Source organism: Ovis aries, chromosome 7 (assembly GCF_016772045.2).
Source record: "Ovis aries strain OAR_USU_Benz2616 breed Rambouillet chromosome 7, ARS-UI_Ramb_v3.0, whole genome shotgun sequence".
NCBI classification, from domain to species: Eukaryota; Metazoa; Chordata; class Mammalia; order Artiodactyla; family Bovidae; genus Ovis; species Ovis aries.
In genome coordinates this window covers 58,065,673-58,084,953 of record NC_056060.1, presented here as the reverse complement: position 1 = coordinate 58,084,953, position 19,281 = coordinate 58,065,673, and the positions used below count along the sequence as shown (strand labels likewise).

The 19,281-nt window shown below is 40.8% G+C and overlaps 1 protein-coding gene across 22 annotated transcripts in view; it reads right to left on the bottom strand.

The window, feature by feature from the left end:
• The window catches only part of GABPB1 (GA binding protein transcription factor subunit beta 1), a 67,091-nt gene that overhangs the window by 34,646 nt on the left and 13,164 nt on the right, over positions 1–19,281 (bottom strand). For 3 of the 22 annotated variants that reach the window (XM_042252471.2, XM_060417996.1, XM_060417989.1), the window contains exon 2: positions 1,158–1,273. The exons of 16 other annotated variants lie outside the window; for them this stretch is intronic. In XM_042252471.2, coding sequence (XP_042108405.1) covers positions 1,158–1,163 — 6 coding nt within the window. In that variant the 5' untranslated portion in view covers positions 1,164–1,273. Of the gene's footprint in view, positions 1–1,157; positions 1,274–18,684; positions 18,759–19,281 lie in introns of those variants that run through there. 3 more of the 22 variants (XM_060417985.1, XM_060417988.1, XM_042252475.1) reach the window with 1 other exon arrangement.

The window sequence follows — 19,281 nt, the reverse complement described above, 5'->3', positions numbered from 1 at the left end:
GGTTGATTAGTGTATCCCAATCTGCTATGAACAAGTATTATCTAGGAAGAGGGGAAAGGCGTATGTGTGTGAGAAGGATGCCGACAGAGCTCAGCGAGGTTATTTATACCAGAAAGGAACAGAATGCATCACATAGAGGTGTTAGGAAATCTAAAAGGGCTGATTAAAAAATGTCCCCAAAAGAACATGTTTGTGCTTAAATTATTCTATTTTTTAGTAGATTTCATAACATAGAAATACCAAACAGAAAGAGAGTAACCAGGAATAGATGTTAATACTGGGAGGTTCACACAATGACTAGGCGAGATGCTTATGTCCAGAACAGACATTTGTCACTAGACAGGAAAGAATTTCTTATAGCTGTTCAATTTGTAAGAATACAAACAATTCATAAAATAACCTATGTGAAAATGAAGAAAAACAACCCTATGCTCCTGTGGATTTTATGCGGGGAGTTTTATACGACTTTTTGTGACACAACATCTTCACTCTTGAATTTCTGATTCTTTTCTTTTTCCTCCCATTCTCTTATTCACACCTTGCTGTAGTCACCAGAACCCAAAATATTCCATTATCTCACTAAAAATACAAAAATCAAAAGAGGTTATTGCTCTTCAATGAAGAATTTTTCCTAGGGAATATGTACCAGCTGGATGTGAATTAACAACATATTCATTAGGCAAAGAATCTACAATAATTATGTCCTACACTAAAGACAGGATAAGGTAAAAAAGAAAGGCCCCTGTTCTACAGAAGCACAGCAAAATCTAAACTGGCCATACTAAAAAAGACAGTAATGGATGACCAAAATTTCATATTAACCTGCTTTTACAATGAAATAAGTCTTTCCCCCAAATATGCATTTTAAAATATGTCTTCAGTTCAGTTCAGTCGCTCAGTCGTGTCCGACTCTTTGTGACCCCATGAATCACAGCACGCCAGGCCTCCCTGTCTATCACCAACTCCCAGAGTTCACTCAAACTCATGTCCATTGAGTCGGTGATGCCATCCAGCCATCTCATCCTCTGTCGTCCCCTTCTTACATAGTAATAAATCAATTTGCATTCATTCAGCACACATACTGCCTGATGGATCCTTTGGATATATGGAGGCATTTTAGGGATAACTTGGGAGGAAGGAAGGGATGAATACTTAACCTTCATTTAAAGGGCAAGTGTCAGGGATACTAGAGGTCCAGCAATGCAGGGAACAATCCAGTATGGCAAAGAACTGTCACCTACTGGCTGACTTTCAAAGGTCCCACTGAATATATCTAAAACGAGAAATAACTAATAAGTAAACAAAATGTATTTTCCCACAGTATTAATGTATCCCAAATCTTCTAGAATGCAACAATTCATCTCTTTCATTCAGAACTTAAAGAGTTTTTCACCATTTTGGAAAATGATGTCACCAATGCCAATACCACTTGGGTACCTGAATCGCCAATATAATACTATCCTGTAAGCAGCTTTCACAGTTAGTACATTCATAGTGATTCTATGTACAGGCACAAGCGTTTCACTACCTTCTGCTTCATCTAGTGTAATCTGCTCCAGGACTTACATACTGAAATACACTTATTATTATAAACTGCTTTCCTTCTACTTCCCTTTATATTGAAATTAGGGAAATACAATGATTTTTAAGTTGTATAGATAATATTAACTATAGCTTTCATTTCAAGCTAGGAGAGTGGGCAAAACAAAATATTTATTATAAAAGCAAAACTAATGAATATAATAAGATTGAAAAATCAACAGAAGAACATACATGTGAAATCAAGTAAGACCAAAGTCAAAGATGCTCTAATTTTCTTGTCAAGATAGTAAAAGTTAAGATGACAAAGCTAATAAAATATAGCAATTTCACTCCTACTTCTCACCAGACAGGAACCATGAACACCACAGTAGAATTAATCCGACCCTTAGAGGAGCTCAATTTTGTTAGGACAACAAAATTGACCAAGGGGACCATAGCTCCACATCAAGCCATCAGTTTACTTACTTCATTATCTATGTATGAAATCCTCAGAGATAGAGTTATATTTATATAAAATCATCTAAAGACTTAGCAGAAAAGATTGCTTTTTTGCTTTGGCAAACTGGCAAATATCTTTCCCACAAGCAAATGGAGAAGCCTAATTCAATAAATTTTAATGAAGGTTTAAAATATTTACTGAAAATATATTACGTGTATGGTACTGAATGCCATTTAGTTTAAAGCTCTCTTCTTCTTGAGAAGAAAACAAAACAAAACCCACTGCAAAAAATTCCCTTGAATTTCTTTACTATTTCTAAAACAGCTTATCATAATCTGATATAAGCCATTTTTAAAATCCAATTAAAATGTATGTTAATAAGATCTATAGAGGAACTTCAAAATGTCTATAAGCTGGCTGCTACTACTACTACGTCGCTTCAGTCGTGTCCGACTCTGTGCGACCCCAGAGACGGCAGCCCACCAGGCTCCCCCGTCCATGGGATTCTCCAGGCAAGAACACTGGAGTGGATAAACTGGCTACTTTTGCTCAAAAGTACCTGCTGAGAGGGCCATCTAGTGGTAACAGAAATTACTACCAGTAATTAATTTGAAAAAAGTCTTTTTTGTTTCGAATTTCTGTAATTCATAGTTCAGCAGTAGCCACAGGACTGGAAAAGGTCAGTTTTCATTCCAAACCCAAAGAAAGGAAATGTCAAAGAATATTCAAACTACCATACAATTGCACTCATCTCACACGCTAGCAAAGTAACGCTCAAAATTCTACAAGCTAGACTTCAACAAGTATGTGAACCAAGAACTTCCACATGTTCAAGCTGGATTTATAAAAGGCACAGGAACCAGAGATCAGATTGCCAACATCCACTTGATCATAGAAAAAGCAAGAGAATTTCAAAAAAACATCTATTTCTGCTTCATTGACTACACTAAAGCCTTTGACTGTAAGTATCACAACAAACTGGAATATTCTTCAAGAGACAGGAATGTCAGACCACCTTACCTGCCACCTGAAAAGTCTGTATACAGGTCAAGAAATAACAGAACCAGACATGGAACAAGAGACTGGTTCCAAATTGGGAAAGGAGTACGCCAAGGCTGTATACTGTCACCCTGCTTATTTAACTTATATGCAGGGTACACCATGTGAAATGCCAAGGTGAATGAAGCACAAGCTGGAATCAAGATTGCAGAGAGAAATACCAATAACTCCAGATATGCAGATGACACCACCTTTACAGCAGAAAGCAAACAGGAACTAAAGAGCCTCTTGATGAAAGTGAAAAGGAGAGTGAAAAAGCTGACTTAAAACTCAACAATCAAAAAACGAAGATCATAGCATCTGGTCCCATTACTTCACGGCAAACAGATGGGGAAATAATGGAAACTGTGACAGACAATTTTCCTGGCCTCCAAAATCACTACAGATGGTGACTGCAGCCATGAAATTAAAAGATGCTTGCTCCTTGGAGGAAAAGCTATGAACAACCTAGAAGGATAGTAAAAACATGAGACATTACTTTGCCAACAAAGGTCCATCTAGTCAAAGCTATGGTTTTTCCAGTTGTCATGTATGGATGTGAGAGTTGGACCATCAAGAAAGCTGAGCACTGAAGAATTGATGCTTTTGAACTGTGATGTGGAGAAGACTCTTAAGAGCCCCTTGGACTGCAAGGAGATCAAACCAGTCCATCCTAAAGGAAATCAGTCCTGCATATTCATTGGAAGGACTGATGCTGAAGCTGAAACTCCAACACTCTGGCCACCTGATGCGAAGAACTGACTCATCTCAAAAGCCCCTGATGCTGGGAAAGATTGAAGGCAGGAGGAGAAGGGCACAACAGAGGATGAGATGGTAGGATGGTACCACTGACTCAACCAACATGCGTTTGAGTAGGCTCCAGGAGTTAGTGATGGACAGAGAAACCTGGCATGCTGTGTAGTCCATGGGATCGCAAAGAGTCAGACACAACTGAGCAACTGAACTTAACAGAGTTCTTACAGAGAGTGGAGGTGCTGCTATGGCTTTCAGTGGGGCCAGTGTGACTGCTGCGGGCTCAGCAAATGAGGCTCCCCAAATTCCAGACAACGTTGGGAGCCTGGCTTCAGGGTGTCTACCGCTTTGGCACTGACAGGAATGACGTCCAGAGGAACTTGATTCTCAATTTGGGACTCTGCTGCAAGAGTGTGGCTGGCCAGAAATTTGAGTGACATTGACCTAATGGCACCTCACCCTGGGGTCTAGCTGTGAAGACACACAGAACCCCTGTGCTGTACTCGATCCTTCCAAAACCAGTCTCCAATCCATGACCATCTCAAGACTTGCCCTGCTGGTGGCTGAGCTTGACTCAGATGGCGCCTCCCCTTCCCTGCCTGACTCCCTTCTTTGCTGAGTCCACTCAGGACACCCTTCTCTGGTCGGCATGCAGGCTTCAGCTAAAGTGTTGTCTTCTGTTCTGTAAAATGCTGTACGTAGATCCTAAGTTTCTGCAGGGGATGACCCTTGCTCTTATCCTGAGGAATAATCTAATGGTATTTTAACAAATAAAGCATGTACACAAAAAAAGAAGAGACCCTGATGCTGGGAAAGATTGAAAGCAGGAGGAGAAGGGGGTGACAGAGGATGAGATGGTTGATGGCATCACCGACTCAATGGACACTGAGTCTGAGCAAGCTCCAGGAGTTGGTGATGGACAGGGAAGCCCGGCGTGCTGCAATCCACGGGGTCACAAAGAGGCGGAAACCACTGAGTGACTGAACTGAACTGAATTCATAGTTCAGAAAGCTGCTGTGAGAGTGACAGCAGTTACTGGACAGGAAAACTCCCTGTAAAACAAGTAGTAGTTCCATGTGAGCTGTTAGTAACACTCAGAAAAGAAAATGAATTAAAACACTTAGAAAATGTAAGCCTACTATAATATGCTTAATAATAAACTTTGTCTCATCCAAAATTTTAGAATAAAATGTGTAATATCTCCCTCATGCTCAATGAGTACAATTATAAACCCAATAAAATTCTTCTAGTTTTTCATCAAGAAATTTAACACTATGTGTACATCTAAAGCCTTTTTAAATTTTCACACTTTGACCTGGTAATTCCACTCATAGAAATCACAAGAAAACTATTTGAAATATCAGTGTATATATAGTAGTGTTATTTGAAACTGGAAAACACTGAAATGCCTTACTACAAATAGTTAAATTAATATATATCATAAAGGAATATTGTAGTCTTTATAGTTTTTTACTTTTTTATGGATAATTTTGAGCATATGTAAAAATTGACACAATAGTGTAATAAAATTCCACACAACCACCACAGAGCTTAAATACAGATTTTGCCCAGCCCATTTCCCACCCACACTCCTAAGTACAAGATACTGTAATAGAGGGAAACAAGTCTGCCTCTCTATTGATCTGTTTCCTCCGCCTTAACCTCTGTGCTCCTTTGCTCTGCTACAGGTTAAGAATATTGCCTAGAGGGACTTCCACGGCAGTGCAGCGGTAGGACTTAGGACTCTGCACCTCCTCTGCAAGTGGCGTGGGTTCGATCCCTGGTCAGGGAATGAAGGTCCCACATGCCTTACAACATAGCAAAAAAAGAAAGATGCACAGGATAGCCCATTCTCAAGGCTCTGACCCTTTCAAGGGTAACAGTTTTCTGTTCAAATAGAGACCAAAACCTACAGAATATATTAATAGCTCTTGTCCTCACCTTTGGGCATCTATACACAACATTCTACTGTAGTGTTGTAGGTCAATTATACCTCAAAAATAAACTCAAGGAAACAGATTTGTTGTAACTGGAGGTAAGGGGTGAGGAGAAGGGGGTTGGATGAAAATAATCAAAAGGTACAAACTTCCAATTATAAGAAGTTATAAGTAAGTACTGGGGTGTAATGTGCAACATGATTAATATAATTAAAAACCATTGCAGCGTGTGTGCTTAGTCACTCAGTCGTGTCCAACTCTTGCAATCCGATGAGATTATAGCCATCAGGCTCTTCTGTCCATGAGATTCTGCAGGCAAGGATATTGGACTGGGTTGCCATTTCCTTCTCCAGCACTGCTGTATGTCATATATAAAAGTTGTGACGGAATAAATCCTAAGAGGTCTCACCACAAAATTTTGTATCTATATGAGATGGTGGACATTCACTAAGATTTACTGCGGTAATCACTTCATGATGTATATAGGTCAAATCATTATGCTGTATACCTTAAAATGTATATAATGCAGTATATCAATTATGTCTTAATAAAACTGGAAAAAATATATATTTAAATATGTATATGTTTAAATATATATATGGCATTCTTTTAGAAAAACTGCATGCAATGAATTTTCCATTATGAGACTAGATAGACTTTTCTTCTAAAAACTATAGGAAGATATAGCCTTAGTCCTTGTAAGACTTCACAAACTGATTTGGGGGTGAAACATCCATAGATTCTATTTTGGACTCTACTTCATCTTTGCAACTCACTGTCCCTTTACCTCATTCAACTACTAGTCTCTTTTAAATCACATGTATTTATCCCAGAAAGAGACTGAGGCTTGAAAATGAGTATGAGCATAGAATGGAGATAGGCTAGAACTCTATTAGACCTGGACCAGTACACAGTTCTGAATTAACCAGGAAAGCATAACATACCTGTTTACTATAAGGTGGAACCAACCAACTGCTGGCTGTTGTAAGGCACAAGAGTGAAGCATCAACATCCAACAATAAGAATGCATACACTTTGATCTTTTCTTTCCAAGATTTCTATTTCCTTCCTTCCTCTCCACTACCTCTACTCCTATACACTCATAGCTTCATACCTGAAACATCACAATAGCCTCTTAGCTGACCTAACTCTGGTTTCTCCATCCTGCTGCCAGGCAATCTCCCTAAAACACAATTTCATTCAATTTAAATATTTCTATATTTGAGTCTCTGGGGGGCTTCCGCCAATACAGGAGACACAAGAGACTCGGGTTCCATCCCTGAGTAGGGACGATCCCCTGGAGTTAGCAAATGGCAACACGTTACAGTATTCTTGCCTGGAAAATGCCACGGACAAGGGAGTCTAGCAGGCTACAGTCCATGGGGTTGCAAAGAGTCGGATACAACTTGGCGACTACACACACAAACGTATGTGAGTCTCTACCCTCAAAGAATTCATCGTCTAGCAGAAAAGACGTACATTTCATGACCTCTTTCTCTAAAATTCTCATCAGTACAATCATTTTGAAGAACAATTCATCAGTATCTAGTCGAGCTGAAGAAGCACCTACCCACTGAGTCAGGGATTCCACTGCTAGGAAGCTAGGCTCTTTCCTGGTATACTCTACAGCATGTGTACCAAGAGAGCAACCTGTATGAGAACGTGTATAGAGTACTTTTTGTAATAGAAAAAAAGAAAAGAAACTACAAGTGATTTAAGTATCAACAGAAAAATATTTTAAAAGTTTTTATTACAAAAATTTTCAAATATGGAAAAGTATCTGTATATGTGTGTGTGTGTGTGTGTGTGTGTGTGTATACAAACACACCTACACATATGCCCATCACCCACCTTCTAAATTAAAAGTTGGCCGTCTTGCTTCATCCTGCTCCCTTCTAAACACACGTGTACTTTAAAGCTGACAAACTCTACATTGTTGTTACAATGCAGAGTTACAATGTTGTTAGAGGTTGTTATACCTCTAAATTAGTTTTGGTGGTGGTTTAGTTGTTAAGTTGTGTCCAACTCTTGGCGATCCCATGGACTGTAGCCTGCCAGACTCCTCTGCCCATGGGATGGATTTTCCAGGCAAGAATACTGGTGTGGGCTGCCATTTCCTTCTCCAAAATTAGTTTTATTCTAAGTAAATTCATGCATCCCCATGTTCACTGCAGCATTATTTACAACAGCTGGGACATGGAAGCAAACTAAATATCCATCAACAGAAAGGAAAATGATAATGTGTATGTGTCAAGTTTTAACATATTACTTCAAGACCATCCAGAACTCTGAGGATTTGCTTTGGCTCCATGTGAACATTCAATTACCAATGAATCTTTTGACTAACACTTTTACCATCCATTAATGATCTGACCCAAGTCAGTTATTCCGTAACAGGTTGTAACAAATTGTGATTTCCAATTCTATAATTCTTTCTATATTTATTATCTGACATTCCTCATTAACTATAATATAGTTTCTACTAAAAAGGCAGTTCAAATGTTTACTGATTTTCAGAGTAAGTTCAGTTCAGTTCAGTTCAGTTGCTCAGGAGTGTCCGACTCTGCACTTTGTCCCATGAATCGCAGCACGCCAAGCCTCCCTGTCCATCACCAACTCCCAGAGTTCACTCAGACTCACGTCCATTGAGTCCGTGATGCCATCCAGCCATCTCATCCTCTGTCGTCCCCTTCTCCTCCTGCCCCAAATCCCTCCAAGCATCAAAGTCTTTTCCAGTTAGTCAACTCTTCGCATGAGGTGGCCGAAGTACTGGAGCTTCACCCTTAGCATCACTCCTTCCAAAGAAATCCCAGGGTTGATCTCCTTCAGAATGGACTGGCTGGATCTCCTTGCAGTCCAAGGGACTCTCAAGAGTCTTCTCCAACACCACAGTTCAAAAGCATCAATTCTTCGGCGCTCAGCCTTCTTCACAGTTCAACTCTCACATCCATACATGACCACAGGAAAAACCATAGCCTTGACTAGACGGACGTTAGTCGGCAAAGTAATGTCTCTGCTTTTGAATATACTCTAGGTTGGTCATAACTTTTCTTCCAAGGAGTAAGGGTCTTTTAATTTCACGGCTGCAGTCACCATCTGCAGTGATTTTGGAACCCCAAAAAATAAAGTCTGACACTGTTTCCACATCTATTTCCCATGAAGTGATGGGACCAGATGCCATGATCTTCATTTTCTGAATGTTGAGCTTTAAGCCAACTTTTTCACTCTCCTCTTTCACTTTCATCAAGAGGTTTTTTAGTTCCTCTTCACTTTCTGCCATAAGGGTGGTGTCATCTGCATATCTGAGGTTATTGATATTTCTCCCGGCAATCTTGATTCCAGCCTGTGTTTCTTCCAGCCCAGCGTTTCTCGTGATGTACTCTGCATAGAAGTTAAATAAGCAGGGTGACAATATACAGCCTTGACGTACTCCTTTTCCTATTTGGAACCAGTCTGTTGTTCCATGTCCAGTTCTAACTGTTGCTTCCTGACCTGCATACAGATTTCTCAAGAGGCAGGTCAGGTGGTCTGGTATTCCCATCTCTTTCACAATTTTCTACAGTTTATTGTGATCCACACAGTCAAAGGCTTTGGCATAGTCAATAAAGCAGAAATAGATGTTTTTCTGGAACTCTCTTGCTTTTTCCATGATCCAGCGGAGGTTGGCAATTTGATCTCTGGTTCCTCTGCCTTTTCTAAAACCAGCTTGAACATCAGGGAGTTCACAGTTCATGTATTGCTGAAGCTCGGCTTGGAGAATTTTGAGCATTACTTTACTAGCATGTGAGATGAGTGCAATTGTGCGGTAGTTTGAGCATTCTTTGGCATTGCCTAGGGAGAGCCTAGCAGTTAATTAATTAATCAACCAATTAAAGTAGTAGTGATAACTGCTATGAAGAAAATATAAGGCAGGGTAAGAAAATGGAGAGTACTGGATTAGGGACAGAGAACTGCCATTTAAGAAAAATCTAAGGACAGGCCTCCTTGAGGAGGTGACATGTGAGTAGAGACACAAATGAAGGAAGAGGCAAAGCAAGGAAGGATCCCAGAGAAAAGCACCATGATGGATATAACGATCTTTTAGCTGCTCAACATCTAGGGAATTCTCCTCATCAGTCTTGAAAGGCAGAAGCCTCCACCTATTACTGAAGCAAGATAACTGCTTTCCCAGCTTTCCTTGCAACTGGGATACAGTCATATGATCTCCTCTCCAAAAGAGAAGTATCTAAGCTGGAATTTAACTTAGATGATAGTTCCATTAAAAAAGCAGGAAGTACATAGAATCCATTATGACAAGAGCAACAGCAGATTCCAATGACAGTAACAATAGCAGTTTCTTTCTGTGATGTATTCCTTTCCTATAAAATTCACCAGAGGTGGTTTCTGGTGCTTAAAGCTAAGAATTCTGACTGTTCCTGATGATCCAGAGAAAGGCCAAGCACTGGGTTGGCCAAAAAGTTCGCTTGAGTTTTTCTATAAGATGTTACATGAAGGCCCAAATGAACTTTTTAGCCAACCCAATATAAGAGCCCTGAGATAAAAGTAGAAGAGTAGGATATGCAATCACAAAGGTGTGAATGGGCCACTTCATGTAGGGCCTTATAGGCACTACTAAGGAGTCTGAATTGTATTCAGTTTACTAGGAAGATGTTAGAATGTTTTAAACTTAAGGGTTGTGATGTGATTGAATTAGTTTTTTAAAAAACTACACATGTACAGATGTGAGAGTTGGACCATAAAGAAGGCTGACAGTCAAAGAATTCGAACTGCGGAGCTGGAGAAGACTCCTGAGAGACCCTTGGAGAACAAGGAGATGAAACCAGTCAATCCTAATGAAAATCAACCCTGGATATTCATTGGAAGGATTGATGCTGAAGCTCCAATACTTTGGCCACCTGACTGATGCAAAGACCCAACTCACTGGAAAAGACACTGATGGCTGGGAACGACTGAGGGCAGGAGGAGAAGGGGTCAACAGAGGAGGAGATGGTTGGATGGCATCATCAACTCAATGCACATGATTCTGAGCAAACTCCAGGAGACAGTGAAGGACAGGGAAACCTGGCGTGTTGCAGTCCATGGGGTCACAAAGAGACATGACTGAGTGACTGAACAACAACAACTCATGTTATTATGTGGGAAATACACAGAAGGTGGGAAGAACTGAGACAGGAATACTAGTTATGAAAATATTTCAGGCTGGTAGTGCTGTGTGCTAGGATGATACCTGTGTGATCATTTGGACATTTCTACCTTTAAGTACTATCTGCTGCTGCTGCTAAGTCGCTTCAGTCGTGTCCGACTCTGTGCGACCCCAAAGACGGCAGCCCACCAGGCTCCCCTGTCCCTGGGATTCTCCAGGCAAGAACACTGGAGTGGGTTACCATCTCCTTCTCCAATGCATGAAAGTGAAAAGTGAAAGCGAAGTCGCTCAGTCATGTCCGACTCTTAGCGACCCATGGACTGCAGCCCACCAGGCTCCTCCGTCCATTGGATTTTCCAGGCAAGAGGACTGGAGTGGGGTGCCATCGCCTTCTTTGTAAGTACTATCTGCTGCTGCTGCTGCTGCTGCTAAGTCGCTTCAGTAGTGTCTGACTCTTAGCGACCCCATGGACTGCAGCCTTCCAGGCTCCCCCGTCCCTGGGATTCTCCAGGCAAGAGGACTGGAGTGGGGTGCCATTGCCTTCTCCGTAAGTACTATCTACCTAGGTTTAAATCTAGCATCTTATTGTATGCTTTCCACTGTTCTCTGTTCAGTTTCTGTTCTTTCTCGTCTTCTTTCAGATTGTTAAAAAAAAAAAAAAAAATCTATTTCATCTACTGATTTGGAAGTTATATCCTCTTTCTTTAGTGGTTCCCTAGATATCATACCATGTATTAAAGTCTAAAGTTAATCAAAATCTTTAGTTCCCCCTTTCCCCAAAACCTACAGAGTTTAGAAGATCCAACCAACACATCAATCAAACACAATGTATGGACTCTGTTTGGATTCAGTCTGAAGAAACTAAATGTAAATTTTTAAAAGTCACGTTTTTTAGGGCACTACCTGCATGATACCATTAATGATAGATACTTGTCACTATACATTTTTCCAAATCCATAGAATGCACACCACCAAGAATGAACCATAATGTAAACTATGGACTATGATGTGTTAATGCAGGTTCAATTGTAACAGTGTACTACTGCTCTGCTGGGGGATACTGGCAATGGCGGAGGTTATACATGTATGGGGAAAGATGGTGTGTAAGAAACCTTTCTATTTGCCCCTCAATTTTGCTGTGCAGCTAAAACTGCCCTAAATTTAAAATACATTAAAAAGATCATTTGGAGATTTGAAACACTGCTTAAATGTGTATTGATATTAAGAAAGCTTAAATGTGTATTAAGATATTAATATTGATAGTAAGAAACTGTCTGTCTGGATCTGACAATGATATTTAGTTTAAGTTTGTAACATTTTAGGATTGAAAACAATACATTTATAGATTAAATGATATGATACTTGAAATTTGTTATAAATTAATTGAGGGATGTATGTGGGACCAGATTAGCCATAAGTTGATCACTGGTGAAGTTAGGTAATGAATATGTGGGGTTCATCATACTCTTTCCTTTCCTTTTATATATTTAAAGTTTACCACATATTTTTTTTTAATTTACCCTCCTTCTAGACAAAGGACCCCAGAATCTAGAATCCCATTCATTTCTGTTCTGCTATTGTCTTGTTTTTAAATCCATTAGATAATTTGTACTGTTCTATACAGTCCTTATTCCTTCTCATTTTCTAAATATACATCACTTTATTTTTCAGCCCTTCATACCTTCTATTTTGACCTTGTGGGATTCATCTGCTGCTGATGCTAAGTCGTTTCAGTCGTGTCCGACTCTGTGTGACCCAAGATGGCAGCTCCCCAGGCTCCCCCATCCCTGGGATTCTCCAGGCAAGAACACTGGAGTGGGTTGTCATTTCCTTCTCCAATGCATGAAAGTGAAAAGTGAAAGTGAAGTCGCTCAGTCATGTCCAACTCCTAGTGGCCCCACTGACTGCAGCCTACCAGGCTCCTCCATCCCTGGGATTTTCCAGGCAAGAGTACTGGAGTGAGATGACATTGCCTTCTCCGGGGTTCATTCTACCTGACGTATATGCTTTAGGACTGCACTAATAAGTGCATGTAACCATTTAAAATAATGAAAACTGTAGTTCCTCAATCACACTAGCCACATTTCAAGAGTTCATCAGTCCTATGTAACTTATATAACTACAACACTGAACAGCACAAAGAATATTTCTATCATCACAAAAACTTCTACTGAATGAAGCTGGTTTAAATTATCTTTAATCAATGTTGATAACAATCTGTTTTTGTTTAAAATATCTTTATTTCCACCATCATTCTTCAAAGATATTTTCACTGGGCATAAAATTCTAGGTTGACAGGCTTTTTCCTTTTTTCATTTCATATTGCAGATATTATTTCACTATCTTTTGATTTATATTGTTGAGAAGTCATCTGTTAGCCTAATTCTTGCTACTTCAATGGTTATCTTTTCCTGCAGCTACTTTTAAAATTTTTCTTAATGTCACTGGTTTTCTGCAGTTTCATTATGATGTGCGAATTCAAGATGGCAGCGCAGAAGGACGCGCACTCATCTTCTGCAAGAACTCCAAAACTACAACTCTCTACTGAACAACCATCAAAAGGAGAATGTTGGATCCCACCAAAAAAAGATGTCCCACATCCAAGGGCAAAGGAGAAGCCCCAGGAGGACAGCAGGAGGGGCAAAATCACATTTACAATCAAACCCCATACCCGCCAGAGACGCTCGGAGGGCTCAAACACACCTAGTGAGCACCAGGACTCAAGAGACTCCAGAGAATGAGCCAGAGCTGTGTTTGAGCATCTCCTGTGGAGGTATGGGTCAGCAGTGGCCTGACACAGGGGCAGGGGCTCTGGGTGCAGCAGACCTGGGTATGGCATAAGCCCTCTTGGAAGAGGTCACTATTAACCCCACCACAGAGATGCCAGAACTTACACAGAATGACGAAACAGACTCTTGAAGGGCACAGACAAAACCTTGTGCTCACCAGGACCCAGGAGAAAGGAGCAGCAACCCCACAAGAGACTGATCCAGACTTGCCCATGAGCGTCCAGGAGTCTCTGGCAGAGGCATGGGTCAGCATGGGTCAGAGGCACTGAGTGCATGCATGGGATCTTTTGAATGAGGCTGCCATTATCTTCATTACCTCAACCATAGTTTGGTCTCAGGACAAACAAGAGGGAGGGAACACAGCCCCTCCCATCAACAGAAAATTAGATTAAAGATTTACTGAGCATGGCCATCAAAGCAAGACCCAGATTCCCCCACAGCCTGTCCCTCCCATCAGAATGCTTCCACAAGCCTCTTATCCTTATCCATCAGAGGGCAGAGAGAAAGAAAACCACAATCACAGAAAACTACTCAAACTGATACATGGACCACAGCCTCTTCTAACTCAATGAAACTAGGAGCCAGGCCATGTAGGTCCACCCAAGACGGACAGGTCATGGTGGAGAGTTCTGACGAAATGTGGTCCACTGGAGAAGGGCATGGCAAACCACTTCAGTAATCTTACCTTGAGAACCCCATGAACAGTAAGAAAAGACAAAAAGATAGGACATTGAAAGATGAAATCCCCAGTGCAGTAGGTGCCCAATATGCCATTGGAGACAAGTGGAGAAATAATTCAAGAAATGAAGAGATGGAGCCAAAGCAAAAACAACACCCAGTTGTGGATGTGACTGGGGATGGAAGTCCGATGGTGTAAAGAACAGTATTGCATATGAATCTGGAATCTTGGGTCCCTGAATCAAGGTAAATTAGAAGCGGTCAAAAGGAGATGGCAAGAGTGAACATCGACATTTTAGGAATCAGCGAAATAAAATGGACTGGAATGGGTGAATTTAACTCAGATGACCATTATATCATCTACTGCAGGCAAGAATCCCTTAGAAGAAATGGAGTAGCCATAGTCAACAAGAGAGTCTGAAATGCAGTACTTGGATGCAATCTCAAAAACAACAGAATGATCTCTGTTCATTTCCAAGGCAAACCATTCAACATCACAGTAATCCAAGTCTATGTCCCAACCAGTAATGCTCAAGAAGCTAAAGTTGAATGGTACTATGAAGAGCTACAAGACCTTCTAGAACGAACACTCAAAAAAAGATGTTCTTTTCTCTACAGGGGACTGGAATGCAAAAGTAGGAAGTCAAGAGATACCTGGATTAACAGGCAAATTGGGTCTTGGAATACAAATTGAAGCAGTGCAAATGCAGACAGTTTTGTCAAGAGAACACACTGGTCATAGCAAACACCCTCTTCCAACAACACAAGAGAAGACTCTACACATGGACATCACCAGATGGTCAGTACCAAAATCAGACTGATTATATTCTTTGCAGCCCAAAATGGAGAAGCTCTATACAGTCAGCAAAAACAAGACCAGAAGCTGACTGTGGCTCAGATCATTAACTCCTTATTGCCAAATTCAGACTGAAATTGAAGAAAAGTAGGGAAAACCAACAGATCATTCAGGTATGACCTAAATCAAATCCCTTACGATTATACAGTGGAAGGGATAAATAGATTCAAGGGATTAGCTCTAATAGAGTGCCTGAAGAACTATGGATGGAGGTCCGGACACTGTACAGGAGGCAGTGATCAAGGGCACCCCCAAGAAAAACAAATGCAAAAAGATAAAATGGTTGTCTGAGGAGGTCTTACAAACAGCTGAGAAAAGACGAGAAGGTAAAGGCAAAGGAGATAAGGAAAGATATACCCATCTGAATGCAGAGTTCCAAAGAATAGCAAGGAGAGATAAGAAAGCCTTCCTCAGTGATCAGTGCAAAGAAATAGAGGAAAACAATAGAATGGGAAAAAAAAAAAAAAAAACTAGAGATGTCTTCAAGAAAATTAGAGATACCAAAGGAACACTTCATGCAAAGATGCACACAATAAAGGACAGAAATGGTAGGGACCTAACAGACAATATTAAGAAGAGGTGGCAAGAATACACAGAAGAATTGTACAAAAAGATCTTCATGACCCAGATAACCATGATGGTGTGATCACTCACCTAGAGCCAGATATCCTGGAATGCGGTCAAGTGGGCCTTAGGAAGTATCTACAAACAAAGCTAGTGGAGGTGATGTAATTCCAGTTAAGCTATTTCAAATCCTAAAAGATAATGCTGTGAAAGTGCTGCACTCAATATGCCAGCAAATTTAAAAAACTCAGCAGTGCCCAAAGGACTGGAAAAGGTCAGTTTTCATTCCAATTCCAAAGAAAGACAATGCCAAAGAACGTTCAACTACCACAGAATTGCACTCATCTCACATGCTAGCAAAGTAATGCTCAAAATTCTCCAACCTGCCTTCAACTTCCAGCAATGTTCAAGGTGGATTTAGAAAAGTTAAAGGAATCAGAGATCAAATTGTCAATATCCGTTGGATCATAGAAAAAGCAAGAGAGTTCCAGAAAATCATCTACTTCTGCTTTATTGACTATGCCAAAGCCTTTGACTGTGTGGATCACAATAAACTGTGGAAAATTCTGAAAGAGATTCTGGTATTCCTACCAGACCACCTGACCTGCCTCCTGAGAAACCTGTATGCAGGTCAAGAAGCAAGTTAGAACTGGACATAGAACAACAGACTGGTTCCAAACAGGGAAAGGAGTGCATCAATGGTGTATACCATTACCCTGATGTTAAACTTATATGCAGAGTACATCATGAGAAATGCTGGGCTGAATGAAGCAGAAGCTGGAATCAAGATTGCTGGGAGAAACACCAATAATCTCAGATATGCAGATGACACCACCCTTATGGCAGAAAGCAAAGAAGAACTAAAGAGCCTCTTGATGAAAGTGAAAGAAGAGTGAAAAAGTTGGCTTAAGCTCAACATTCAGAAAAGTAAGATCATGGCATCTGGTCCCATCACTTAATGGCCAATAGATGGGGAAACAATGGAAACAGTGAGAGACTCTATTTTGGGAGGCTCCCAAACCACTGCAGATGGTGACTGCAGCCATGAAATTAAGACACTTGCTCCTTAGAAGGAAAGCTATGATCAACCTAGACAGCATATTACTTTGTCAACAAATGTCCATCTAGTCAAAGCTATGCTTTTTCCAGTAGTCATCTATGGATGTGAGAGTTGGACTATAAAGAAAGCTGAATGCCGAAGAATTCACTCTTGAACTGCGGTGTTGGAAGACTCGAGAGTCCTTTGGACTGCAAGGAAATCCAACCAGTCTACCCTAAAGAACATCAGTCCTGAATATTCATTGGAAGGACTGATGCTGAAGCTGAAACTCCAATACTTTGGCCACCTGATGTGAAAAACTCACTAGAAAGGACCCTGATGCTGGGAAAGATTGAAGGCGGGAGGGGAAGGGGACAACAGAGGATGAGATGGTCAGATGGCATTACTGACTTAATGGACATGAATTGAGTAAGCTCCGGGAGTTGGTGATGGACAGGAGAGCCTGGCATGCTGCAGTCCATGGGGTTGCAAAGTCGGACATGACTGAGCAACTGAACTGAGCTGAGCTGAGGTGTGAATTTATTTTCACTGTAATATGGATTCACTGGGATTCCTGAATCCTAGTTTGGTATCTTTCATTGTTTCTGGAAAACATCAGTAATCAACTCTCTAAATGACCTATTTTTCTTCTCTTCTTCTGGAATTCCAACTAAGTAAGACTTTCTCACACTATCCTCCGTATCTCTACCCTGTCATCTGTATTTTCCATCATTCTGTCTTCTCTACCTTGAAGCTACATCTTGGACAATGCTTTCTGATCTATATTCTAGTTCAAAAATTTTCCTGATGGGTCTGCTGTTGCTGCTAAGTCACTTCAGTCATGTCCGACTCTGTGCGACCCCAGAGACGGCAGCCCAGCAGGCTCCCCCGTCCCTGGGATTCTGCAGGCAAGAACACTGAAGTGGGCTGCCATTTCCTTCTCCAACGCATTTAAGTGAAAAATGAAAGTGCAGTCACTCAGTCATGTCCGACTCTTAGCGACCTCATGGACTGCAGCCTACCAGGCTCCTCTGTCCATGGGATTTTCCAGGCAAGAGTACTGGAGTGGGGTGCCACTGCCCTCTCCCCTAGATGGGTCTAACCTGCTGCAAACTGTACCATTAAGTTTTTAATTCATTTACTCTACTTATTTCCAGTAGTTGTATTTGCTATTTTCAAATCTACAATGACATTTTCTGCTTCCTCTCTTCAGATGTGTTATTTCTGTGAACACAGTAATTATGGTTGTTTAACCTGTATTTTCTAATTCTAATATATGATGCCTATGACAATCTTTTCCTGCTGTCTCTCGTTTCCACTGGTTCTTGCTCATGTTTGTCTGCGTGTACGGTTGGTTATCTTTGACTATGTGCCTGTCAGTGTCCTTCAAGAATTATTTTGGGGAGGCCTAACATGAAGGAGCATTACTCAAAGGAACATTTCTATTTGCTTCTGCAAAACACCAAAGGGACAGTACCAGTCAGGGACCAATCCAAATTAAGTTATAAATTAAGGTGCCCTTACCTCACTAGGCTGGGGCCACAATTTTGTAGGGTTTTTTTCTCCTGTTCTGCTCAGTATCAAGACAACTTGCCATGAAGTCCTTCGATATTTGACTGGGAAGTAGGCAATGGATGAAAGGGGTTCAAGGATTTGCTCTGGTCCATCCTTCCTTCTCAGAAGTAGACACACAGGTTCAAGCCTAATAAGGACAGATCTCTTATATGACTCTTACATAGATAAGCTCTGAGTGTTTGATTTCTGTCCATCTCATCCCACAAAGCTGATGAATGGAAATCCTAAATTTCTTGATATCAGCAAATACACTCGGGGAAAAGTGGCTTCAGTTCTCTAGGTATTCTGCTAACCTCCCTTGGATTAGGCTTTCTTCTAGAATCTGACTTACCAGATTCCACTATCTCCTCAGTTCTTCAAAGCTCTTAAGGTAGTGCTTTACATGTCATATGCAGCATCTTCAGTTGTTCCTAAAAAGAGGGCTGGTTTAAATAATCTATCCCATCACTACCCAGATGCCAAGATACATTTCAAAGTAAAGTTTACACGTCTTCCTGATGTTGTGTTAGTCATTCAGTCGTGTCTGACTCTTTGGGACATGATGGACCATGGACCAACATGCTCCTCTGTCCATGGAATTCTCCAGGCAAGTATACTGGAGTGGGTTGCCATTTCCTTCTCCACTTCCTGATCTATCAGAGGTCAATGTACAAGAGAAAAAAAGAGGAGTCAAAGATAACAACTAAGCTTTTAGCCTGAACAACTTGGTGAAAAATAGGTGAAATAAAGATGTCAAAGTGGGATAGGGCAGGTCAGATGTTAAGGAGGTTGGCCACAGACTGTTAAAGTCTGAGATGCTTTAGCTAGATTTTAAGTTTCTTATGGGTAGAGATAAGACTTTCTTTTACTGTCATTTGAATGCGTAACTACTTTAGAATAGTGCAACATACAAAGTGGTTATTTAACTAGGCAAGAGTTTCTCCATATT